A 24,810-nucleotide genomic window follows, 5' to 3' on the forward strand; every position below is an offset into this window, starting at 1 on the left:
ATAACCTTGAGATAAAAAGTAAAGGAAAAAGTCAAAACAGCCCAAACCAGATACTAACACAAACAAGTCTTTCCTCAGTCCAGACCCCTTCCCTCTGTAGCAAGGGCAACACTAGGATTAGCACAGAGCGGCTAGCACTCTGTGGTTAGCACTATGTGTGGCATAGTGGACACACTTACCTCTATGCTGGGGCAGACGCTCAGGGCCCAAGTGCGCAGCTACAAGGTCCAAAGTATTAGTTCATTTGTTCAACAAATGTGTATTAAGTATCTATTCTGGGCCAGACACAATTCTAGGTGTTGGGAACATCTTACACATCTAGGGCTTCTAAAAGACTTGGAAGGCCTCTGCCCTTGTGGAACTTACCTGGTGGCATTAGGAACAAAAGAGAGAGAGAATATCCTCCCACAATGTTGACAGAAGATGGGAAATAACGGCTATTGCAGAAAGCCTGAGCTGATTTCCTGGATCCTGTATATCCAAGAAAGCCACTGCTTCAAAATCTGGGTCGCACTGTGGAATAGCTATAGAAGGCCAAAACACGGAAAGAAAAAGGCAGAGAATCAGAGAGAAGCTTCCTTCCTCACCATTCATGGAAGGATCCTTTAGGAGTTTTACCATATTGATCAGGAAGAGTCAAACCCAATGTCTGTAAGTTGATGCATAAAAGCAACAGTAATGACTGTACCTCTGTCCCATGCTGAAAGAACCCCAAAGATGGACCACCCAATGTAATAATAGGGAGATAACTAAGCTGCTTTGCTATACAGAGCTCGGTGCTGAGAATTTTACATGTATTGGCTCATTTACTTTTTTTAATCACCACTCGGCGAGATATACACTAATTTTATTCCCATATGAAGAAAGATCCAGAAAGTTAAGTAAATTGCCCTTGCCCAAGGACACATACCTGGCAGATAATGGATCCTAACTCTGTCTCATACCAAAATCCGTGTTCTAAACCACTGCATTTCCATTCATAAAATTATTTTTCATCATCTCATTTAAAGGAAAGAGTATTAATATAGAACAGGAGAATTATTCAGCTATCTTCAGAAAACCGTCTGTGTTTTCAGATTATTATCTTAGAAGAAACAAACGTGTCCTATTAGTCAAAAGCAAATACGTACCACTTTCTCAAATACATGAGAAATCAAGAGATAAGCCTTTTACAATCGCTTCAATGTACATAAGCCCAACATCTAATTATTGAATTGAATTATGATTCAAGAATGATTGGAGAGTAGGGGCCGTGGCGGCTGAGGTCATGGTGGTGGTTGTGAGGTGAGGCAGGCCGAGGGGGGGCAGCCTGAGGAGGGGGAGCCCGAGGAGGGGAGGGCGGGGGCTGGTGGCAGCGGCGGGTGAACTCGCGATAAAAAAAAATTAAGAAAAAAGAATGATCGGAGATTGGTATTTCATCCGACTAATAAGTTACTGCTCAAAGTGCATTTTACAACCGCATACACTTCCACCTTCGTTCTCTACTTGATAATTGAATTAATAATAAAACAACTAAGATGAAACTGGTTTCGAGAAAACAAGACAGAACTCCATGATGAAGCGTATGCCCCTTTGGGAATGAAACCGTGTCAAAAATCTTTATCAAAACTTCAAAAGTATGGTAATAGAACTCAACTTTGAACAATGGGGAGAGGTCTTGCGTTTGCTTGAAATCATTGAAATTAAATGTAATGAAAAGTGATCAGAGTGCTTATTTTTACTTTGTTTTGTGGGAAATTGTGCTGGGAATGTGGATCTATTGTGCACAAAGGATGTTGGCTTTATGCTGGAACCACCAGGCAGGTTGAGTTGAGAAACAATTAGCTCAGTCAGCAAGCCTTTGAATCTGATTAAGCCAGGAAGTGGGCACTCCCCACGACAGGGCAGAATGAAGGGAATGGAGGCCGAAATCCAAAACAAGGAATGACTTCTCCCTCTCCCTCCCTCTCTCTCTCTCTCTCTTTCTCTTTCTCTCAGGAAACTAGTATTAGAATTAATTGTATCAAATTTATGTCAAGGATTACTTCATTACAATTCACTATCTTTGGTGAAACAAATGCAAGCTTGTTTCCAAGTAGATCAACAGTCCAGATGCGTCATGGCTACTGTCTCCAAGAAACTTCTGTTTACTGAGGCCTGACATACCCTCATGTTTTGGTAACAAAATATCTTTGAGATCCAGGACTCAAGTCACAGAGGAAGATGCAGAGCCTATCCCAGGCTGCTGGCCGAATTCTCATTTCTCTGGGGACTCTCAGTGTATTCTCTGGAGTTATCGCTTTCTTCCCTGTCTTTTCTTACAAGCTTTGGTTCACAGGATGGAATGTCTGGATTGCTTGCCCCATCTGGAATGGAGCTTTGGTAGGAAAATATTTTATTACATATATTGAGAGAGTATAGAAAGAAGGGAGGGAAAGAAGAAAAAGAATGACGTGTCTTTTTGGGGGTGCTCCTGGGTGGCTCAGTCAGTTAGTTGAGTGTCCGACTCCGGCTCAGGTCATGATGTCATGGTTCACTAGTTCAAGAGTCCCACACGGGGTTCTGTGCTGACAGCTTGGAGCCTGGAACCTGCTTCAGATTCTGTGTCTCCCTCTCCCTCTGCCCCTCCCCCACTCATGCTCTGTCTTTCTCTCTCAAAAAATAGACATTAAAGGGGTGCCTGGGTGGCTTGGTCGGTTAAGCGTCCGACTTCGGCTCAGGTCATGATCTCACGGTCCATGAGTTCGAGCCCCACGTCGGGCTCTGTGCTGACCGCTCAGGGCCTGGAGCCTGTTTCGGATTCTGTGTCTCCCTTTCTCTCTGCCCCTCCCCTGTTCATGCTCTGTCTCTCTCTGTCTCAAAAATAAATAAACGTTAAAAAAAAAATTAAAAAAAATAGACATTAAAATAATTAATTAATTAATTCATTTCAAAAAAAAAAAAAAGAATGTCATGTCCTGGTTAAGTTTTGCAACAATACAAAGAAGTCAAAATTCTACAGAAAATTACATGACTGTAGAACATATATTTCTATTAGTTGTCTCTTAAATGTACAATCTTTCTTAATATCATTTTATCATATACACTATCACGTGTACTATAATGAAATGCTGTTCAAGAAATTCTTAAAAAGTTGTTTTATTCTTCTCACCTTGGTTTTCTGAGAAATTGGAATCTATCTTTTGAAATTTGAATTTTATTGTTTTAAGTTTTGTTTTGTTTTTTTTTTTAATAATCTCTACCCTCAACGTGGGTCTCAAACTCACATCCCTGAGATCAAGAGTCACATGCTCTCATGACTGAGCCAACCAGGTGCCACTAAAATTTAAATTTTAGAAAAAGAAATATGTAAACCATAAAAAATAATGTAAAAAAAAATGGAGAACCGAGTAAAATAATCTTCAGATGAATGCTTTCACTAGAAACACTCAGGTGTGTTGACATGATCCAAGGATTTGCAAGCCCCAAACCTTAGTTCTCCCACATTTTTCTTTGCACGCAACTGTTTGAACTGCAAATAATTCAAGAATTTGGGTGATGTACTTCACTAACTTCACAGTTCATTAGCAAGTGTTCATGTGCCAAATATAAGTAGGCACCAAGTAGCTGCTCCGTGTCTATTTACTGAATGACTGTACAAAGGAAGGATTAGACTGGTACCCCAGCCCTCTGCGTCAGAGAAATGAACACACCTAGCCTTGTGAGTAGGTGTCTTCCATGGCGGTATGATTTAAGAGGAGTTACAGAGGCTTGCAACAAATCCTTCTCTCATTGTTTCCTGTGATGCATGACATTCACCATTGAAGACTAGACAATTAGACTTTAAAGCCTTTTGATCTGAAGGAGTTTTCTATTAAAATGTAGCCAGTCTTGGGAGAGGCAACACTTTAAATCTTAAAAAATCTAACTGTAACTAAGATATCACCTAAAAGCAAGACCCTATAAAATATCATTTTAATCTATTTATTATGTAAATATGTATTGATAACCTACTACATGCTTGAGTTAACAATGGGGGAGGAAAAAAAAAAAAAACAAGGTCTCAATTTTTAAAAACTCCATCCAGTGGGACTTAATGATGGTGAGTAGATGGGAGAAAGCCAAATGGTGCAAGTGTGGGACTGAACAAGGAAACACTTTGATGATGTTTTCCTTTTTTCTTTTCTCTTCCTAATTTTTTAAATGTTCATTTATTTATTTTGAGAAAGAGAGAGCAAGTGGGGGGAGGGGCAGAGAGGGAGGGTGAGAGAGAATCCCAAGCAGCCTTTGCACCCTTAGCACAGAGCCTGATTGCAGGGCTCAAGCCCACAAACAGTGAGATCATGACCTGAGCCAAAATCAAGAGTCAGACGCTTAACCGACCGAGACACCCAGGCATCCCCTCTTTTCTTTTTTAATACATTCTTTTACATCTACCTCCCAGTCTTGCCGGTCTGCTCTTTTCCCCCATCTCCTACCTGAAACCATATGTTCATTCAAAGAAACAGTTATTAAACATTTACCAGAATGCAAAAATGACAGTGACATTTATTCAAGCAGCTTCCACACTTTTTGTTGATGACCCAGAGTAAGAAAAACATTTTACATCCAGGACCTAGAATGTACATAGTTGCATGTATATAGTTCTCTCTAGATAAGTAGTTAGATTTTGATACATATATAGAACATAGAACAAACAGCTTCAAAAAAACAATATTTTACCTTCTGTGTAAAATGAATTGATATTTTCTATTCTATTAATTTTTTAATTCTGACTACAGAACTGACCCAGTGTTTAATAAAACCATAATTATAGTCCAACTCTGTATTCCTTTCTTGTAATTCTTTGCCTATCCCTGCAGCCTATCATAGAACATTCAGCAGACACTGAGAGTTGATTAGGATCACAAATTATTGAATATAGATTTGCTCTATGCCAACATCTGTTTTATCAGTTACTCCCAGAGAAATGACAAGGTCTGTCTCCAGCATACAGCTAGTTGGTGGCTATTTGATTTTGAGACCAATGGCATAGGGAATTGGAATCCGAAAGGTAGGATTTGGGGAGACGGAGCCTATGTTCAAGTCCTGATTCTGACATTCTTGGTATATGGTCAAGAGCAGGACCCTCACTCAGCCAGTTATACACTGCTTTACCTACAACATGAGGAATTTTGTAGGTAAAGAGAGTCCATGCAGAGCTGTCTAACCCTAAGATGCTCAGTGAGAATGACCAAATTTGAACAAAGATTGTGTAATAGAGAGCTTCCCCAGTTTTGAAGCTCTACACACATGCTAGTTAATACCATGCCTTTCGTCTGTGCTGTGAGCGAGGAAAATTTCTACCCTCCAGGTGCTGGGAGGGTACCCTTCACATGGGGAATTCATTTCCTGATTTCAGGGGGACAGAGGAATGTTCTGGCACCAGTTGCTTAAGTAACTTTAATTCAAAGTAATCAATACACCAAAGTGGCGTATTTGGGGGCTGCCTGCCCTGAATCCCATCCGTGCCCAATATCTGTCCAAACGCTTTGATCCTAACCTCTTGCTGCCTGCTCACTTCCCCATTCCATTCCCTGCGAAGTGGCTGAACTCCCCATCCTGTTAGCTTTGGGACCTCATCTCCTACCACTCTTCCCTTAGCTCATTCCATTCCCTTAGTCATCACACTGGCTCCTTGTTGTTTTCAAATATTCCAAGGTGTGTTTTTGCCTCAGGGCCTTTGCACTATCTGTTCTCTGCTTGGAGCTTCCTCCCACACAAGGCTTATTCTCTAACTTCCTTTTAATTCTTTGAAGAAATATCACTTTCTCATTGATGCCTTCATTCATTACCCTCATTTCCCTATTTAAAATTGTAAATCTCAGGGTGCCTGGGCGGCTCAGTCAGTTAAGCATCAGACCCTTGATTTTGGCTCAGGTCATGATCTTATGGTTCTTGAGATCTAGACCTGCATTGGGCCCTGCCCTGACATCGCAGAACCTGCTTGGGATTCTTTCTCCCTCTCTCTCTCTCTCTCTGCCCCTCCCCTGCTTGCTTGTTCACTCTATCTCCCTCAAAATAAATAAATAAAACTTTAAAAATAAATAAATAAAATAAAATTGTAAGTCTCTCCCACAACTGGCATCCCCAGTCTCTCATTCCCCACTCTATTCTTTTCCCGATGGTCCTTATCACCATCTAATATACTACATAATGTACTTATTTATTGTTTGTTAATACCCCTCCCAACAAAATGTATATTGTACAACGGTGGGGATTTTTTTTTTCTATTTTGTTTACTGCTGTGCCTCCAGCACTTGGAACAGAATGAGTCACATACTAGGTGTTCCATAAATACTGTTTGATAAATATGGTTGAATAAGGGAATGAGTCCGTGCTCAGGTGGTACAAAATGCATCATATCATTGAACTCTCATTAGGTTGCAAGGACTAAAAGTCAAGCCAGTATTCACACTAAAGCAGGACAAAATCGTCATGAAAAGGAAAGCAATAAGAGTGCTCACTCTTTCAGTAATGTCTAAGTTTGGAACAATGTGATTTTTTTTCTTTTTCTAGTGAGTTTCCTAGTGAAGCACAGCTCTGTTTGATCGGGGTCAACTACAAAAGGTCTCTGACTCGTGCCACAACTTTCCTTCCTTCCCACTTCTCAATGTGCCTGAAGAGTGAATCTTCCTTTGGTGGAAAGACAATGTGTGCATTTCAGTCCTATTGACATTTCCTTTTGCAAATGACTCCATATCCCTTCGGAGACTTAGAAAAGATAGATTTTTACAAGCGGAACAGAACTTTGCATTTGTTCAGTGCCTTCATTTGAGACTTTCTGAATTCTTCAAAGTATCGGTCCTCAGAACTCTCCTCACTCTACTCTGATAGCCACATGATAAGCAGTTTTCCTAGGATTTCTGAACTAGGTTATTTAAAGGCCATCAGCTGCCGGAAAGTATGCAGCAAGATCACAGTGCCTGATGGACTGGGCTCTCCTTGAATCCCGGAAAACGTGGCTTGGCACCCTCCAGTGACTTAGTTAATGGCAAGCAACAGTGCTGTATCCAGAAGCCTACCTGGAGACAGGAACTTGGGGAAAGGTGGGCAAGACGTCCCGTGCAGGTCCCAGTTGCCTCCTCTGTCAGAGAAGGGACTTGATTGTACCATCATCACTCAAGCCTCTTATAGCTTCAGTGGTCCTGAGATTTCCAAACATCTGATGGCCAATTTCCGCTTAGATATCCTAAACTTCTGTAAGCCCGGCTTGTTCCCCAAAAACCATCTCACCACCAAAAGCAGTGATTTCTTCTCCTGACTTTCCTGGCTTTGAACTCGATTTCAAACCCTAGAGTGACTTTTGATTTCAACCCTTCCCTCCAAACTAGTGCTTTCTTAAACTGAAATGTGCATATGAATCACCTGGGGATCTTGTTAAAATGTACACTCCGATTCAGGAAATCTGGGGTGAGGCCAGGCGCCTGGGTGGCTCAGTCGGCTCAGGTCATGTTAGAGGGTTCGAGCCCCATTTTGGGTTCTGCGCTGTGCTTGGAATTCTCTCTCTCTCCCTCTCTGCCCCTCCCCTGCTCGTGCTCGCTCGCTCTCTCTCTCTCTCTCAAAATAAATAAATAAACATTTTTAAAATTTTATTTACAAAATCTGGGTGAGGCCTGAGACTCTGCCTGTCTCACAAGTTTCCAAGTGATGCCGATGCTGCTGGTCCTAAGACCACTCTGACAACAGTGCCCTAAACCAACCCACCCTCAGCCTCACTCCTACCCCACCGCATCCAGTCAGTTGCTAGCTAACTTTTATTTTTCCTGTGAGGCATATCCTTATCCATTCTTTCCTCTCATGCTCACTGGGCACCACCTCCCCCTCAACTCCTTACCACTTCCCACCCCCATCCAGGTTTCATGCCTACATGACTTTGATAGCCAAACTGTGGGAACCCATTCATTAATGAATCATAAAATCCATCTATTGCATAGCTAGCAGCCTTTATAAAAGTAGAATAGAAGAATAGAATAGAATAGAACAGAAATGGGGCACCTGGGTGGCTCAGGTGGGTCGGTTAAGCGTCCAACTTCGGCTCAGGTCATGATCTCGCAGTCTGTGAGTTCGAGCCCTGTGTCGGGCTCTGTGCTGACAACTCAGAGCCCGGAGCCTGCTTCGGATTCTGTGTCTCCCTCTCTCTCTGCCCCTACCCCACTCATGCTCTATCTCTCTTACTCTCAAAAATGAATAAATGTTAAAAAAAAAAATTTTGAAGACCCAATTCCGACAGAGACGCCTAGGCCTCACCTCATTCCTACCCAGCACACACTTGAGCACAGGCTTGTCTTTCTAGACCTCTGCTGTGTCAGTCAAGCTCCTCCTTCAAAAACCTTCAGTGTTGCTTCATTGTCCAAACGAAGCCAAGATATGTTAGCCTGAATTTTTAGGCCCTTCTCAACCTAGCCTCATGTGGCTTTCAAGCCTGATTTCCTACTCTTTTCTACCAGGAACCAGAGCTCCTGCCCCTCTGGGCCCCTGTCTCACTGTTTCCCAAGCCTGGCTGCCACCTTCCCACCTTTACACGCATTTCTCCCACTGCTCAGACTGCCCTTCCCTCTGCCATCTCCTGCCGAAATCACACCCATCCCTCAAACCTGCTTCGGGTCCCGTTTCCCCCATGCTGCTTTCTTCCACGATTGTTCCCCCTGGAAGCGTTATCTTGTCACTGGGCCCTTCTCACACGGAGTGTACTCACTCTTCCTGCCTCATTTTGTGGACATTCTTATACGCACATTACTTTCACATCTGGACTGCAAATTCCAATGAAAGTTGGAGCCACTGTGTGTATGATTATTACTTGGTGAGCTTGCTTGTCCTATTTATCCTCTCTGTTCCATCTTCTAAAAAGTAGGAGAAGATCAGGGCACCTGGGTGGCTCAGTCGGTTAAGCTTCCAGCTCTTGGTTTGAGCTCAGGCCGTGGTCTCAGGTGGTGGTGAGATCAAGCCCCATGTCAGGCTCCATGCTGAGTGTGGAACCTGCTTCGGATTCTCTCTCTCTCCTTCTGCCCCTCTCTCCCACTCATGCGCACTCCCTCTCTCTTCAAAATAATAAATAAATAAATAAACTTTTTAAAGTCGGAGAAGATCTCCATCATTATAAGGATTAAATGAGTTATCACATGTAAAATGTTTAGTGTAGTGCCTGGCATACATACAGTAAGGGCTCAGTAAATGTTAATTTATGCTATTATGCCATCTGCAGAGTGCCTATCACATCCCTTGTTGGCAGTAGACTCACAACAGATGTTTATAAGTGAATAAATTAGCCCATATTAAAATGATTCCTCTAGGGGCACCTGGATGGCTCCGTCGGTTAAGCATCTGACTCTTGATTCCAGCTCAGGTCCTGGTCTTGTGGTTCGTGAGTTCGAGCCCCATGTCAGGCTCTGTGCTGTCAGGCTCCCTCTCCCTCCCTCTCTCTCTCAAAATAAATAAATAAAGTGATCCCTCTAAAAGTTTCTATTACTGTTGTGATGCCTCCCCGCTTCCTTCAATTCATCTGCTTCTGGGAACCTTTAGTCCTTTATGTCCTTTACAGGGGGCAATTTAAAGATCCTGTGGGAGGGCCCACAATTATCATCCGACCAGAGTGTTAGTTGCTACCGTTGCAAACCCCAAGCAATCTCTCTGGAACTGCCTGTGGAGCAGAAAGCTAGCCTGCCAAGACGAGTAGAGAGAGAGCAGAGTGCAAGACTGGGCCTTCTCTCTGGGCTCCTATCTCCCCAGGCACCTCCTCTGGGTCCTTTCTGAAACCCAACTGCCCTGTTGTGCCCCGCTCTTGCCTCTCAGACACCGCCTCTCACATTTCCTTTTCCCATTTAACTTCTCTCCCCTACCCTCAAAACTCTTCCTTTTTCTTTCTTCCCTCTTCCCTGTCTAAATACAAGAGTTTAAAAAAGAAAAGAAAGCAAGAAAACAGGAGGCTATGACTCAGGGGACACCCGCCCTCTGTCTCGCAGGCATGCTGGACAGGGGCACCAGGGAAGATGGGTGTGCTCGCCCCTGAGACACCTCTGTCCACAGGGTGGGTTTCCCAAGTTACTGAATGGCATTCATACACCAGCCTACTCCATGAAAGATCTTTTCAAAGTTTTGTGTAAACAAAGCAAAATTCAAGCTGGCAGCTACAACCAAAATATCAGGCGACTGCAATTCGGCTGCATTTTTCAACTTTTGAAAGGAAAGAAACGGTTCATGCCAAAGTGGTTAAGGCAACCTGGAATCTAAGCGTCTAATAATGTCAGCTCTCTCCTTGGAGTTACACCAGGAGAGGAGTGTCCCCTTCGCTTTTCTCTTGTTTGCCCCTGTGTTTCTCGCCCGTAGAGGAGTAACGTGCCCATTGGATGCCTTTGCCTCTGAAAGCGTAGACTGGCCCCCGGCTCAGCATCAATGTTCAATTGCTCTTAATAATTCTGTTTTGTTGTGCTATTTATGCTGGCTCAACCTCCACAGGGTCCCTTGGAAACTTTCCTCTTGAGAATCAAGCCAACCTCTTTCGACTACAGATGGTTCTGTTTTTATCCACGGGAGTTTTATGGTGTGGCAATGCCACGTCTGGAATTTCAGCCTGAGCCACACGAGAAGTGTTGTGTGAATGTACATGTGCACACTTCTCCCCCACCTCTCTCGAATTCTCCAAGTCGGGCATTCAAAATAAAATATGCCAGGAAAATGAAAAGCTGGATCTAAAAAAAAAAAAAAAAAAAAAACGGGCTGGACACAGAAGCTACAAAAGCAGCATATCACAAAACCATATTGGTAGAAGCTCTGATTTCCACCCCCTTAAATTTGTTGATACTATATATACAGTCATGTTTATTTTTCTGTCAAAAACCTAATTCGTAACTGCTTTTACTCCTGCCCTCATTCTATATCTGGTTTCAGGCACGTCTCTTCCTGGTTGTCTCTCTCAACCTCAAAACATTCCCTGACCAGGAACAAATGATTTATGTGTCAGGAATAAGCAGTTTCCAGGCTCAGTGACCACAAAAGGTCTCCTTCACCAGACCCGGAGCTGAATCAAAGATGAGCCCAGAATTCTTTTTTCTTTTTCATTATATATTGCCCTGACACCATTCCCTCCTTTGTTGAACTATTTTCATTCTGCACTTTGGGTCTTTTTCCCTCAACGGAGGCTATTAAAAAACAAAACAAAACAAAACAAAACTTTTGAAAAGCTGAACACCAGTGCACCCAGAACAATTAATGTCCCGCCATGCATTCACTCTAATTATAATCTTTGTTACTTGAGACACGGAGATCACATATTTGCATCCCACCAGTAGGCTGAGGCTCCTGAATCTCAAAAGAAAAGCAAAGAGTAAAAGATAATGCTGTTGCTGGGCAAGTTTTCAGGGTTCTGTGACACATTTCCTTTCCAGTTCCTCCCATTTGTAATTTTAGCAATTTGTGGGAAAGATGAATGATAGACAATTAATCAAAATAAAACATATGGCAAGGGTTATAAAGCCAAGCTTTTATTGCAGTGACACCTTACAGTAGGGGAGGTTATAATTGCAATGGCAAAGGCAACACAGAAAATAAAAAAAAAAAAAAAATGAGCTTGTATGAATCATGTCTTTATGACACTGATGGCTTTTTTCTTCATTGTCATCCCAGATGAGGAAGAGATCAGAGCCATAAATCCATTTAGCCATTTGCTGTTCTTTCTAGTTCATAATAAAGTTGTCAAACCGTGAGACAGATTGAACTCTTTCCAGAGGTACATTCTATCATGGATATTGTTTTTCCGTTTTCCTTTCACAGGCCATCATGACCGGTATACTTCTGCTGGTGGCTCACAAAGAGTGGACCAAGAGATACCTGGTAAATATATAGACCTTGAGTAGGATGGTTGAATAGGTTTGAAGGTCAAACCTCTACCAGTTCAGGATGGAACATAGAGAATGTGATTTCCAATTATAATTGAGTTCTTTCTGATTGATGCCTTACTATGACAGATTTCAGTAATAAACTGGCTTTAAATGAATATTTTTTATTTTTATTTTAGAGAGAGAGAGAGCATGAGTGGGAGAGAGGGAGAGAGAGAGAGAGAGAGAGAGAGAGAGAGAGAGTCTCAAACAGGCTCCACTCTCAGCTTGGACAGAGCCCATGCAGGGTTTGATCCCACAACCCTGGGATCATGACCTGAACTGAAATCAAGAGTCGGACGCTCAACCAACTGCCACCCAAGTGCCCCTTAAATGAATAATTTATATCTGATTTCTTCTCCAAACACTTTCTACAAGTTCCTGCGATTATTGTAAATATTTAAGTATTCCAATTTGGAGAGGACAGAACCAATGTTATGCTCCCAAATTTCATTCTGAATAAATGGATCTATAGGCTCCTCTGTTTTTAATAATGTATGTTTAAGTCTCAACTCCTCAGCTTGGGTTGTCCTTCCGCTGTCTCTGTTACTTCTCCCCCCCAAAAAAGGATGGGAAGTCTATGATATATTGCATTTCAATAGTAGGGAGCCAAGTAATCCCAGGATATAGAAAGACTACTTTGTTCTGATCATAGATCTTCCCATGGCTCAAATAAGTGTGAGTCACCTGGGAATCTGGTTAAAATGTAAATTCTGATACAGTAGATCTGGGGGAGGTATGAGATTCTACATTTCCAACAAACTTCCAGGGATGTCAGTGCTACTGGACCATGGACCATGCCCTGACTAGCAAGGTCCTAGGATAAGGCAGGGATTCTGGTATTCATCTTTTTCCCACCATAAGCTGGCTCTTAACACATGATAGAAGATAAATAAACACATGTTTGTTGAATGGAATTCAATTAGTTTTTGGCTCAGTTGGCTGATATGTTATTCTCCCAGAGTGTAGATTCAAGAAGAGAATAAAAGGGCCTAAAGAGAAAATTGTAACCCATTTCTCCTTCACTTCCCAGTAAAAGAGATTAATATCCAACAACGCTTTCTTTCTCCACATCGCTGAGAAGCTTTTGAAGAATCTAGTTTCCAAAGTAACAATTTATTTTTGTTTTATTTTCAGTGGGAAGCTAGTTTCACCTTTGTGATTCTAAGCATTATGGGATGTCCACTTCATTTTGCGATAGCCTTGGAATCTGCTCTCCTTGGTCCATATTGCTTCTACTCGTTTTCAGGGATTGCAGGGACCGGTTACCTCGGTTATGCAGTTGCCTTCCCTTTTCCATATGCAAAATTCCCATCAGCTTGTGTGGACCCACCACACTATGAAGCGTACCACCTGACGCTTCAAGCCTTCGACCTGTGCCTGAGCTTCGCCATGTTGTGTGTGTCCCTGACAGTGTGCATCAAGCTTTCTGCAGGACTTATCTGGAATAGACACATACATGTAAGTTTTCAGAAAGGGGGAACCAGTTTTTTCCATCCTGAATGCTAAAATGGAAAGTCTGCCATGTTAGTACCTGATCTGTCTCTCTTACTTATCACTGTATCTTTTATAATCAGACTTTTCCCACTATTTCTACTTCTACTCCAGCAAAGAGGCTGATATACACCAACAACAAATTTACCTTTCTAACTTTTTCTAAGATGGCTAATAAGAATATTAATAATATTTGGGGCATCTGGGTGGTTCAGTCGGTTGGGCGTCCGGCTTCGGCTCAGGTCTTGGTGTCACGGTTCGTGGGCTCAAGCCCTGTGTTGGGCTTTGTGCTGACAGCTCAGAGCCTGGAGCCTGCTTCAGATTCTGTGTTTCCCTCTCTCTCTGCCCATCGCCAGCTCACATTGTCTCTCTCTCTCTCTCTCCCTGTCTCTCTCAAAAATAAACATTAAAAAATTTTTTGAAGAATATTAACAATATGATAGTAATAGAAGTATGAACTGAGTGTTTACTATGTATCAGTGTACTTCCCATTTCACACATAGTAGATTATAGCTAAAAAATGATGTAATGTGAGGGCTCCTGAGTGGCTCAGTCGGTTATACTCCCAACTTCGGCTCAGGTCATGATCTCACGGCTTGTCTGTATGAGCCCCACGTCAAGCTCTATGCTGACAGCTTAGAAGCCTGCTTCAGATTCTGTGTCTCCCTCTCTTTCTGCCCCTCCCCTGCTCATGATTTATTCCTGTATCTCAAAAATAAACAAATATTAAAGAAATAAAGAGAAGTATGTAATTTGCCCAACATCACACAGCCACTGAGCAGGAGGACCAGATTCAGAACCCAGAGCTATTTTTCTTTTTTTTTTTTTAATTGTTTTTTTTTTTTTAATGTTTATTTATTTTTGAGACAGAGAGAGGCAGAGCATGAACGGGGGAGGGTCAGAGAGAGAGGGAGACACAGAATCGGAAGCAGGCTCCAGGCTCTGGGCCATCATCAGCCCAGAGCCCGACGCGGGGCTCGAACTCACGGACCGTGAGATCGTGACCTGAGCTGAAGTTGGACGCTTAACCTACTGAGCCACCCAGGCGCCCCCCAGAGCTATTTTTGTTAACAGTTCAGATTTATCCTGGGCTTCTTGTCACCCACATTGTATCCTCTCTCCTTCGCTAGACATCAAGATGCATAATTCTGGCCTCCAGGAGGGTTAGAGCAGGATCAACTGGGAGAACAGTACAAGTGATTTCTGATTCCAAATTCCTACATCTGATATGGGTCACTCCATTATGGGTTGAACAGCCTCCTCCTGGAAAGAGATATTTCCCACTGCAAACTCTTATACTGGCTTGATGATTCAAGTTAGTTTTATATTAAGGTCAGGTGAACTTGAGTTATGTTAGCCAATTTTTTTCCCGGTTTGATCATATCAGCACAGATCAGCAAAGCTGGAAGACAAGAACTTGGCACTCTCAATACCTTTTGTGGTCAGTCTTGTCCTTTCAACTTCTACATAAGTCTGCAAAGGAAATCCTGTACATTCTTAGGAACAGAGTTGATTTTGCAAGGAGGCCCACTGAGAGTTGAGGCTAGTAGACCAAAATGACCTCCCCTGCTGTACTGCCAGTGCATCTAGAAGTTTAGTATTTGAAATTTCTCCCTTGTGGGGACTATCCCAACTTCCTAGAGCCCTTTTGTTAAAAGAAACATAAACCCAGGAGAACCACACATTAAAGTGTTAGCCACCCATAACTCCTTGGCATCAGACATCTGGCTGCCATCTTTGGGCATGACACCTAAAGTTTAACAATGGATGGAGGTCAGCGAGAAAACTATGAAAAATTATGTCCAGAGCTTGGTAAGCCAGCCTCATGGAAACCCAATAGTGAAGCCACCTGAAGTTCCTGGAAAGAGAAAAAATTCATTGAGAACAAAGCAAAGTTCTCTAAGTTTAGAATTTTGCCTTTGCCCATCTTGCTCAAAACAAGTGATTTCTAAATTAAGTGTGTAATTTCTAAATTGGATGCAAGATCCAACACAACTACAACATGTTGCTCAATGTGGATCAATAACATCAAAATCACCCAGGGTTCTTATTAAATCAGATTTCTGGCTTTCATCCCGGCCCACTCTTATGGCAGAAACTCAGGGGTTGGAGGCAGGGAATATGCATTTTTAGCACATGCCCCCAAGAGATTCTGCTAAAAATGCTCTTCCTAGCACAGGATTCTCTTAGTGTCACTTCTGGACAGAATCTCAGTTTTCCCATGTGTGTAAAATGCAGCACGAGTTTGGGTGAGAGCTCTCGATAAATTTAACAAGCAGCAAATCTTTGGTGAGCGTTTTTGGATGATTTGACACCACTTAATCCATGGTGGTGGCATATCATGTTTCATTAGCAAGGATGAGTGGCTGACATAATGGGATATGAGGTTCTGTATTAATAAATACACCACCGCCTCCCCGAGCCCACAAGGAGCATGTGCAGCTTGAGCAAACCTTTGTTACCATGTTACCATGTAGAGATCTCAGTGATACTAGCACAGTTTCCAGCAGTGAAATAATGTATTGTTTGTCAAAATTCTAGAAAACATATAACCTTCTTAGAAGAAATGGCAGATCACTGGTCAGGATATAGAATTCTACATGGTGATTCTACATTTAATGAGCCTCCAGAGAGTTTTGATGTTAGGTTCCCTATGTGCTGGAAGAGACAAATCATATTTTTAAAATTTTATTAAAAATTATAAATGTATTAAAAGCTATATAAATACTGTAAAATATGCTGCTGATTTACTCTTCCTTCATATATGTATCAACATAAATATGCATATGTAAATACAGGAATATTTATGCATGTAAATGTATGTAAATATCAGGAAAATCAAAAGCTGTGAAAATTTGTAAAAAAGAAGAAAGTGATAGTTTAAGGGAAGATTTGGGGGAAATTGTATTGTGTTAGAGAGTAAAATCATTTTTTTTCATGTATGTAATAGTCAATCTCACGATAGAAAATATTCACTTCTAAGAGTTTTTCCGTAAGTCTGAAAACATGTTTTCAGAAATTTATCAAACAGTCCCTTAGGAATCACCATAGTCATCATTTCTCTCTTCCCTGCGCCTTTTCACTTTAGGAGAATTGAAGTCACCTTGCATCCCAGGCAACTCAAACTATTATAACAAGATACCATAGACTTGGTGGCTTAACCAACACACATTTATTTCTCATGGTGTAGGAGACTGGAAGCCCAAGGTCAAGTTTCCAGTAAGGTCGATCTTCACTGAGGCCTCTCTTCCTGGCTTGCGGACGTCACCTCACTGTCCTTCCTGGGGCCTGCTCCTGGACAGAGAACTCTGTCCTCTTCTTATGAGGACACTAATCCCTTCATGGGGGTCCCATCCTCATGACCTCATTTAAATTTAATTTTCTCCCGAATGACTCACGTCTATATACCATCGCAGTGGGGAGTAGGGCTTTAACATAGTGATTTGGGAGGAAGACGCTAACAGTAGATAGCATCTGGTTGAGGGTCACACAGTGTTGGTGTGTGTGCGTATGCAGTCAGTTGGTCCCCAACTAAAACCACAGTAAGAAATGCTTGAAAGCATAAAGGGTTTTGCTTTATGATGATTTTGATAAAAGCATTATATGAGTGCTACAGACTGAATGTTTGTGTCTCTGAAAAATTCATGTTGAAGCCCTAACCCCCTTCCCTCCTCCCTCCCCCCCTCCCCCCCTGCACTGTGCTGGTATTAGGAGGCGGGGCCTTTGGGAGATAATTAAGTTTAGTAAGATCAGGAAGGTAGAGCTCCCATGATGGGATTAACTTCATGATGCCCTTATAAGAAGGTGAAGAGGCCAGAGTCCTCTCTCTCTCCACCACATAAGGATACAGCAAGAAGGTGGCCATCTGCCAAATAGGAAGAGGGTTCTCACCAGATGCTGAATCTGCTGACACCTTGATCTTGGTCTTCCAGCCTCTAGAACGGGGAGAAATGTTTGTTGTTTAAGCCACCCAGCCTATGGTAGTCTGTTACAGCGGCCCAAGCTAAGACCACAAGCCCTTCCAAATTTTCCAGGGCCTCATAGGAGGAGCTGGAGCTGGAAAAGGAGTAAGAGTCCCCGCTTCTGTGGCTACATGAAACACCATGAAGTGACCCTGTGGGCTTAGGACTCAGTGCAGGGGGCAAAGGAGCACCGCATAAGATTAAGTTGAGACACTAAAACGCAAAACAACCATAGCCGAAATTGTCTACATTCTTGGTCCAGTAAGTAATAAAGTGATGGGAAAGGAAAGAATTGGGACGCCAGACGTGCTGCAGCTGTCCCCTGCAGCTACTCCGCCCCTCCCCCACGGAATGGAATGGCTCCCTCTGTTTTCCTTTCATTATTCATTGTTATGTTTGGGGTTTTGTTTTTTTGGTTTTTTTTAATGAAAGGGGAAAGAAAATATTTTCCCCCTTAACATGTGATACAATGGTTTTATTTTTTTTTTCTCAATGAATTGAGAAATATTTGCTTCCCATAAAAGATGTAGGTAAATCCTTGAAACAGTGAAAAAACATATGAGGACAGAATATTTATCAGTGGAGGACCGTCTTCCTCCAAACACAAGACAAATCTGCAGAAATATATTGGCTTCAAATCTTCTAGCGGATGTACCCTGCATCATCAGCAATAGCAATGTGTTTTGCCATAAATTCATCCATGACTCTCATCCTAAAGGTCCGAGACCTCATGTTGGGCTACACCAAGGTCTTTCTGGTGCTTCTGGGAACTAAATCCCCTTGGGGAGATCCAAGTAAAACCTCAAGTAGGACCACACAGCGGTCAGAATGCACTGTATTTCTTCCTCACGAGTTCCTTTATGTGGTCTCCTCAACTTGGTCGATAGAAAAATCAGAATCTAGAAAAATAATTGCAATCCAGGGCATTAGCATTCCCTTGATCTCATTATGTTCTCTGGAATAATAATGCTGGTGAGTAGTAGCAGAGTGATTGTAGGTGTGTTTACTGGGCAGTGACTACTTGTCAGGTGCTTTACCTCCTTTCTTCCTCACAACACTGCAAAACTCATTCTCCCCCTTTCACAGATGAGGACCTTGAGCCTGCCATGTGGAGTCAGGATTCGCTCCTGGTCTCAAAGGGTCTGGAGGCCAGGCTCCACCCTGCTGAGCCACACCTTTTGGAGAGTGTATTCAGTTTTACAGACTCCGAGTGGCTTTGCATAGGCATGCATTTTGTGGACAGTCTTTCTTATGTTTCTCACAGACAAAAATTAACTCACATATCAGAAATGGAAGCTATTTTTTTCCAGGATATTTTCATTTCATTTAATCAGCAAGACGATGCCAAGGGTGATAGCACCTTGCTAAGAGAGGAAATGAGAGGGAAGTGTCTATTGTGATGTATTAAAATAAGCTTGATATTTTGTCAAAGCAGAAGAAATCGATGAGGTGGTAACCTGAAAACTGCCTTTTGTCAGTTTTTATTTTATAATCATTGTGAGTATCAACATATTTTCCTTTTGACAGTCAGTTTAATCTTTTAATATAAAATATCCTACTAGGGTTTTTTTTTCCTTGCTCCTTACTTTTAATCTAAAATATTATTATGGGGACACTGGGGCGGCTCAGTAGTTAAGTACCTGACTTCTGCTCCAGTCAAGATCTCACAATTCGTGGGTTCAAGCCCCGCATCAGGCTCTGTGCTGACAGCTCAGAGCCTGGAGCCTGCTTCAGATACTGTGTCTCCCACTCTCTCTGCCCCTCCCCTGATCATGCTCTGTCTCCTCTCTCTCTCTCTCTCCCTCTCTCTCACTCTCTCAAAGATACATAAACATTAAAAAAAAATTTTAATGTTATTATTATGAATATATTTTTCAACAAACTTTAAATGCTGTATTTAAAACAAATAAGATATATATTTAAACCACAGAAGAAAGTTTTGCTTTCTAAAAGAGCAGAAACTTGAGCAGAAGTCAGAAACCTCCATTCTCTATAATCATATGGTGCCAATATGTGAGCACAAAGCCATTTAGGGAGGTAACAATGTTGGCTGGACACTTTGCATTGTATTAATTAATGAAGAGAATATGCAGTGGCTGTTACTGGGGACCTGAGTTCATTCCCCCAGGAAAGAAGAGAGAGACCCACGAGCAAAGTAATAGGGTGACACACAATCAAGGCTATGAGGATTGAGGAATGACACAATGTCACTTCCCTCCCAAACAGGCCCTACCAGCCAGCAGGGACAGTGGGTAAGGCAGCAGTTCACCCCTGCACACATCAGTAGTTGTGGACTTGAGCTTCCTCATCTCTAACACCACAGGGCTTGGCCAGCCACATCCAAAGACCTTTCCAGATCGGTCTCGGTCTGTGATTTTCAAATAAAACTTTATTCCATTGGGGAAGATTAACACTCAGAAGGGAGGACTGTCAGCAACCAGGGTTGGCTCTTCACCTGTCCTAAGCCATGTTGATGTGTCGCTGGGGTACCCCACATAGCCTTTACCCTGCTAGCTCCAGAAGGAATATACACCAGGGACACCTGGGTGGCTCAGTCAGTTAAGTGTCCAACCTCGACTCAGGTCATGATCTCACAGTTCGTGGGTTCGAGCCCTGCATTGGGCTCTGTGCTGACAGCTTGGAGCCTGGAGCCTGCCTCAGACTCTGTGTCTCCCTCTCTTTCTGCCCCTACCCTGCTCTCTCTCTCTCTCAAGAATAAAATAAACATTAAAATTTTTTTTAAAAAAAGAAGGAATATGCACTAGCAATATTATCCAATCAAGATGGATATGAGAGTTGTCACAGATTTATAGATCGCTTTAACCACTTTGGGAAAACAACTTTCTTTGCTCAGTATTCGGTCTGTCATATCAAACCAACCAGAATTATCTTGTTGGTTGTCTTTTTTTATGATTCAGGTAAAAGTAATATATCGTGTTACATTAATTTTAGGTGTATGATATAATGTTTCAGCAATACTATGTATTTTCTCAGTGCTCATCAAGATAAGTGTACTCTTTGTGCACTGGATCCCCTGTATTTATTTCACCCATTCCCCTACCCACCTTCCCCCTGGCAAGCCACCAGGCAGTTTGTTCTTGTGTTTAAAAGTCTGTTTTTCCATTTGTCCCTTTTTTTAATTTGTTTGTTCATTTTGTTTCTTAAACCCAACGTAGGAGTGAAATTGTATGGTATGCGACTTTCTCTGATTGACCTATTTCACTTGGCATTATACCCTCTAGATCAATCTGTGTAGTTGCAGAACTTAACCATTGTTTTACCAAATAAGTAAGGAGTTTTAAACTCCAGTTGATGTGCAAAAAGGTTGTTCCAAATGTTTTTCTTCTCTTATTTCATATAACTAACCTAGTGTCATGGATAAGAAAGAAAGCTGCTAGTTAAAGCAATAGAATTGCTAAGCGCTGGATGGTAATTAGTACCTATCTGACAAGAGGAGTATCTTGTGTTCACTAGTATATGACTTCCCTCCTATCACGTGTTGAGGAATCTGATTCCAAAGCCCTAAATACAACACTCATTATTTATACTTGCCCCTCAACATTTAGTGAACATATATTATTTGCCATATACCATGCTAAAAGCTGAAGGGTAGAGACAGAAGGATAAGCAAGACATATTCTGGTCCCCCATTGACTTACAGGGACTGAGGGGAAATGTCACCTGCACCAGAAGGACCAGGAGCCCACATGAGGAATAACGAGATTTGAATTAGGTAGTGTTAGTGGATATGGAGAAGAGGTGAAACATTTGAAAGATATTTAGAAGGTAGGATCAACAGAACTTATTATCAGTTAGCATGAGGAATAAGGGAAGAGCTCAGGAAGATGCAAAGGGGTTTCTTTTTTTTTTTTTTTTTAATTTTTCTTTAATGTTTATTTTTCTTTTTGAAAGAGAGAGAGAGAGAAAGCGTGAGCAGGGGAGAAGTGGAGAGAGAGGGAGACACAGAATCTGAAGCAGGCTCCGGGCTCTGAGCTGAGCATAGAGCCCAATGAGGGGCTCAAACTCACAAACCATGAGATCATGACCTGAACCAAAGTCGGATACTTAGACTGAGTATCTGAGCCACCCAGGCACCCCATGGGATTTCTTGACCATGAGAGACAAGACAGTCCTTGGATTTAATGGGTGAGTCCTACTTTTATCACTTAGGGTTTCATAGCCCGTCATTAATAAAAAGCCATTTTAAGAACCTAATAGAAGGCATCAAAAGGACTTCTTCCTGGGGTTCAACTCAATGAGGTACTGAAGCTTGCCACTGGACACTCCATGGCTTTAGTTGGTTACATACCAGATCCAAATGATGCCTTGCTTTGAGTTCATAATAAACCTAGTGCTGAAGAGCACGGGCTATAAGAACAGTTTCAATCTAGGCCATATTTAACAACTTATCTCTTCGTTTCTTCCACTGACACTCTTATGGCAAAGGCTGCCAATGAGCAACCTGTACATAGCCAAGCCCAATGGAGTCTTTTCAATCCACATTTTCCTTGACCTCTTCACAACCTTTGAAACTATTGACCACTTTCTCCATGAAATCCTCTCCCCTCTGACTTCCATGGACCATTTGCTTCGGTTTTCTTCCTTTCTCCTTGGTTTTTCCTTTTCAATCTATCTGATGGCTCCATTGCTCTGCTGAATCCTTAAAGGCTGGTGGCTTCAATTATCACCTTTGGGCTGATACCTTACACATCCATGTCTATAGCCCAGTTCCTTCTCCTCCTCTAATGAGTTCCACATCTGACTATTTTCTGGACACTCTCCTGGGGGTCTCACAGACACATCAAACTCAAGATGTTTATAATGGCGCTGATCATCTCCTTGTCCCCAACACCTGCTCTTCTTCCTGTAAATCCAGCTCAGTTGCCAGCAGTCCTGGTGACACTCAGGACAAGCCTGAGACTTGGAATCATCCTTGACTCCTCCCACCTGAGCTGATCACCATATCCTGGCAGCTACACCCCTTATTCACTGTGTCCCCCTTTCTCTGTACTGATCAAATGGCCCTGGCCCAGCCCTCCATCTTCTCTCACTCAGACATCTTTGCTTCCAATCTTGTCTTTCTTGAGAAGTATCCTCCACACAGGCTCTAGTCTGAACCTTTTGAAGTTCCAATGTGTTCTTGTTACTTTCCCGCTTTACATCCTTCCGTGACTCCCCTTCACACTCAAGATACAGCCACGCTCCTCTATGTGACATTCATGTGTGTGTAGCTCCTTTCCAAGAATATGTGTTCCTTGAGAATGGAGACTGACTAAAGTGAGCTAAATGGTGGGACTGGGAGTATGAGACTCAGAAGACAGGAGAGTAGCAGGTTGCAATACTAGATGCCACGTTTACGTATTCCTAGCCAGAGCTAAAATCTTACCTCACTCTATGTCAGGAATATTTCAAATTTAAAAGCAATTCACACAACATGCAGGAATTTACTGTGGTCATGGACTCCAAAACAGAGCTCCAGGAAGGAATACAGAGGAAAAGTAGATATGAACTTGCATACCAAGGAGAAGTGCCTTATTGAAGAATTGCTTTCAGCATTATTTATGGTATGTGGAGATCCTGAGAAGTCATGGTACTTTTGAAGTCAGACAGTTTGAGATATAATTGTTTCCTCTGTCACCTACCATCTGAGTAGCCTTGAGCAAATCAATATTGAACCTCTTTGAGCCCTAGAGATAACACCTACCCCACATGTTGCAAAGTGAAATGGTATAAATTACTACAAAGACCCTTACACGGACTTGGCCCTTGATAGTTGCTCAAGAAATGTTTGTTTTCTTCCTCTTACTTCTAATCAAATTTAAATTCTTGGCTCTCATTCAAAGATTTTAGAAAGAACCCTTTAACCTTCTGTTAATTTTCAAAATGCCCCAAGCCAATCCAAACCAGACAAAACAAATAACAAATGACCAAAAAAGATATTCAACAGAGAGATTCCTCACTTCCTTAGACAGTCCCTGCCCACAAAAGTAATGGTTCTTCTGAACTGTTTTATGCTTATGCCAGATATTTTATTACACATATATTTCTTTTTTATATCTTTCTGCCATCCCCCTTCACCAATATCACCAATATTGTTCTCTCTGGTGATTCCTTTTAAATCCTTAAGTGGTACCATGGTGCTGTTACTTGAGTCATCCTTCATTGGGTTCCTGTGACATAAAAAAGGCTAAATTAAATGTCAGAAGTGACACTCTATTTTCTTTGATAAATTGTAGAAATAAACACTACTTTATTTTTTTTCTTCTAGGGTCAAAAGAACGGACAATAAATTTGAAGCAGTGTTCCTCTTAAATTTGTTATATTTGTGGCCATTATTTTGAAATACAAAATAATTTTCATCTTCAGTTTTTTCTGTGTTCTTATGAAATAAAAGTTGAGATAATTGTACATTTATGCCTTTTAGATTATTAACCTTGTTTTTTTCTGATTACACATTATGATTTTTAAAATGGAAATTGTATCATCATTGTCATAAAAATTTTTAAATCTGAAATACAAATTTGCAGTGAATGAATGTTTTCTTTAAATTCCTTTTGTCCCTGTTTAGTGTTTCATTAAACTATAATTCTATCTTACCTAAATTAAGCAACCATTTTGCTCAGCATTTCTTCATTGCCATTACCAAAGCAACTGTAGATCTTCAAACACAATTAAAACATAGAATAGTAGCCATAATGAGAAGGGTCTCCTGCAAGGGGAGAATGAGCCTCCCTCCTCGCTTCTCTATAAGTTGTCTATGGCACTCATGACAGTTTAATAGTCAGAAGGGACCATAGCTGGGGCGCCTTCGTGGCTCAATCTATTAAGCATCAACTCTTGATTTTGGGTCAGGTCATGATCTCACGGCTCATGAGTTCAAGCCCCTCATCAGCCTCTGTGCTGACAGTGTGGAGCCTGTTTGGGATTTTCTCTCTCTCCCTCTCTCTCTGGCCCTCCCCCACTTGTACTCTCTGTCTCTCAAAATAAATTAATTAATTAAAAAAATAAAATAAAATAAAATAAAATAAAATAAAATAAGGGACCATAGCTGTCCTTTTGGCCAACTTTTCACAAATGTCCCAAGGTCTAAATGCCCCTGACAGCTCAACCATTCCCAAGAGGCAACCCCATTCAGCAGTTGAGTGGCTCTCAATTGAGAAGACACAGCTTATTTGGGTGGCTGTAAGAGGTCTTGGGGCACCTGGGTGACTCAGTCAGTAGAGCATTCAACTCTGGATCCTGGGGTTGTGAGTTCGAGCCCCACACTGGCTATAGAGATTAGTCAACAATAAAATCACTTTTTAAAAAATGTAAGAGGTCTCTTCTAATCTGGCCAAAGATTTGCTTCTTATATTCTCTATGTCATATATTCTTACATGTCTCTATGTCTCTATGCCCACAGGTTTTTTTTGTTTGTTTGTTTGTTTTTTTTTCAACGTTTATTTATTTTGGGACAGAGAGAGACAGAGCATGAACGGGGGAGG

At 41.8% G+C, this 24,810-nt stretch overlaps 1 protein-coding gene and 1 long non-coding RNA gene across 2 annotated transcripts in view; both read left to right on the plus strand.

Annotated features, from left to right (window-relative positions):
• Positions 1-1,341: 1,341 nt before the first annotated feature.
• TMEM212 (transmembrane protein 212) lies at positions 1,342-23,734 on the plus strand. Its single transcript, XM_030328932.1, has 4 exons — positions 1,342-2,361; positions 11,767-11,826; positions 13,008-13,331; positions 23,595-23,734. The coding sequence occupies exons 1-4, from the start codon at positions 2,203-2,205 to the stop codon at positions 23,613-23,615; spliced, it is 564 nt and encodes a 187-aa protein (XP_030184792.1). The 5' UTR covers positions 1,342-2,202; the 3' UTR covers positions 23,616-23,734.
• Positions 23,735-24,302: 568 nt separating this feature from the next.
• The window catches only part of LOC116738308, a 66,322-nt gene continuing 65,814 nt past the window's right edge, over positions 24,303-24,810 (plus strand). The window contains exon 1 of the long non-coding RNA XR_004344084.1: positions 24,303-24,728. This is a non-coding gene — a long non-coding RNA (uncharacterized LOC116738308). The remainder of the gene's footprint in view (positions 24,729-24,810) is intronic.

Source organism: Lynx canadensis, chromosome C2 (genome assembly GCF_007474595.2).
Source record: "Lynx canadensis isolate LIC74 chromosome C2, mLynCan4.pri.v2, whole genome shotgun sequence".
Lineage (NCBI taxonomy): Eukaryota > Metazoa > Chordata > Mammalia > Carnivora > Felidae > Lynx > Lynx canadensis.

What these genes read in the sequence shown, in the direction of transcription:
- TMEM212 (XM_030328932.1), top strand. Translation starts at nt 2,203, where the DNA reads ATGCAGAGCCTATCCCAGGCTGCTGGCCGAATTCTCATTTCTCTGGGG. An exon ending in CCATCTGGAATGGAGCTTTG is followed by an intron (nt 2,362 to 11,766) that starts GTAGGAAAATAT and finishes TTCCTTTCACAG; the next exon opens with GCCATCATGACCGGTATACT. An exon ending in AGTGGACCAAGAGATACCTG is followed by an intron (nt 11,827 to 13,007) that starts GTAAATATATAG and finishes TTTTATTTTCAG; the next exon opens with TGGGAAGCTAGTTTCACCTT.